Raw genomic sequence first — 1567 nt, 5'->3', positions numbered from 1 at the left:
AGCCTTTATTTAAATGCATTGTTAGTTAGGATCCTTTAGAAGAGTTCATAATAAAACAACCAGCCTCACTATCCCCAACCTGCTGCCCCTCCCTCTGATAAACTGCATCAACCCTCCAAGGTCGTTTACTCCTGTTTTTCTAAATCTTCACCACCAGCAGTCTCATCATAACTTGTTTTGACTCTCACTGTTCCAGCAGGACTGACCTGCTGAAGGTCAACCTTCACCCACACCCGAAAAAAAATCAAAATCTTTCTTAAATTAAGTGCATTTGTTCTTGAATTGAGGATCTAAGTGAGACAATTTGCCATTGGAACAAGACAATTTACATTTAGAATAAGAAAAAAACACTGTCTTATTTCAAGTGCATATTATCTAATTATCTTATTTTAAGAGTAAAAATGCTCTTTCCATTGGCTGATCATCTTATTTACCTGCTGAGGCTAAATACACTTCTTTTAAGTTATTTTTACTTATTTCTAGATAGTTTTTGCAGTGCAGATTAATGGCACCGTTATCTCCTGCTCCCCATGGAAGCAGGGATGAGTAACGGTTTGCAGACCGAGCAGAGGTCTTCCAGGAGAAGCTCCTGATGTTTACCTGTAACCTGCTGCTATCAGTTCATCTGCATCCTCTCCTCTAACTTGTGCAGAACGGCTCCCATCTGAACACTTTGCTGTTTTTTCCTCAGGCGGGTCAGACGGCGTTGGACCAGGCCAGGGATCACAACAACCCAGAGGTGGCTCTGCTCCTCACCAAGGCTCCTCAGGTACAGCTGCCACTGAGAGGGTCGGTCTGGGACAGCAGCTGCTGAGGAAAGCTGTCATCTAATGTAGCAGGAGCTCATTTACAGCTTTTAGAACAATTATTACGCCAAACGTTGGAGAAATGAAAGCTTCACTGACCCGGTTCTCTCCTCCTGTTAGACTCTAGATGTTCTTCTTGAATTTTAATGGTGTTTGGCGAACAAATAAGTGCATTAGGGAATGTGAACCAGGACTAGTGATCTGAAAGAGAAAAAAATCTTCTAAATGGGAGATGAAACTCTACACCAGTACCGATTAAAGAGCTTTAGCCGTCAGAATAACCATGCAAACCCCATCAGAGCCTGGTGTCAGCAGGCCTCTGAAGCAGCGTGAGGTCTGTCAGGCAGGATTGTGCATATTTACATCAAAAACGGCAGCATGCTTAAAAATAGCACCAGTTATAGACATGTTATGCATCCTTAGAAAGCAAAGCACAGCTAATAAATATATAGCAGCATGTTAAATCAAAATATTTAGAATAAAACTTCGACTTCCTACATCTGAAGCAATCCTGAGGCCGTTTTATAAATCCAATCTTAGATTGTTTATATTCCATTTCTACGTAAGGGTCTACGGATCAAAAGTAATCCAGCATATTTGTAATAAAAATATTCCATGATGAGAAAATCGCCACATTGCTTCTGTTTTTTACCATCAGAAAAGTTTGGTTCTTATACCTAATGCTAAATGTCTTGCTAATTACCCTAGCTTCCACAAACCTTTCCTGTTGATGTTTGGTATGTTTGTTTTCATCACCTTCC

The 1567-nt window shown here is 40.7% G+C and overlaps 1 protein-coding gene across 2 annotated transcripts in view; it reads left to right on the top strand.

The window, feature by feature from the left end:
* ankrd6 (ankyrin repeat domain 6) overlaps nucleotides 1–1567 on the top strand; it is a 51342-nt gene that overhangs the window by 40552 nt on the left and 9223 nt on the right. For both annotated transcript variants that reach the window (XM_015400733.1, XM_015400734.1), the window contains one exon: nucleotides 692–769. In XM_015400733.1, coding sequence (XP_015256219.1) covers nucleotides 692–769 — 78 coding nt within the window. The remainder of the gene's footprint in view (nucleotides 1–691; nucleotides 770–1567) is intronic.

This window comes from Cyprinodon variegatus, unplaced genomic scaffold (assembly GCF_000732505.1).
Source record: "Cyprinodon variegatus isolate N-32 unplaced genomic scaffold, C_variegatus-1.0 Scaffold1140, whole genome shotgun sequence".
NCBI classification, from domain to species: domain Eukaryota; kingdom Metazoa; phylum Chordata; class Actinopteri; order Cyprinodontiformes; family Cyprinodontidae; genus Cyprinodon; species Cyprinodon variegatus.
The sequence above is the reverse complement of the archived record's forward strand: the minus strand, read 5'-3'. Positions and strand labels throughout refer to the sequence as shown.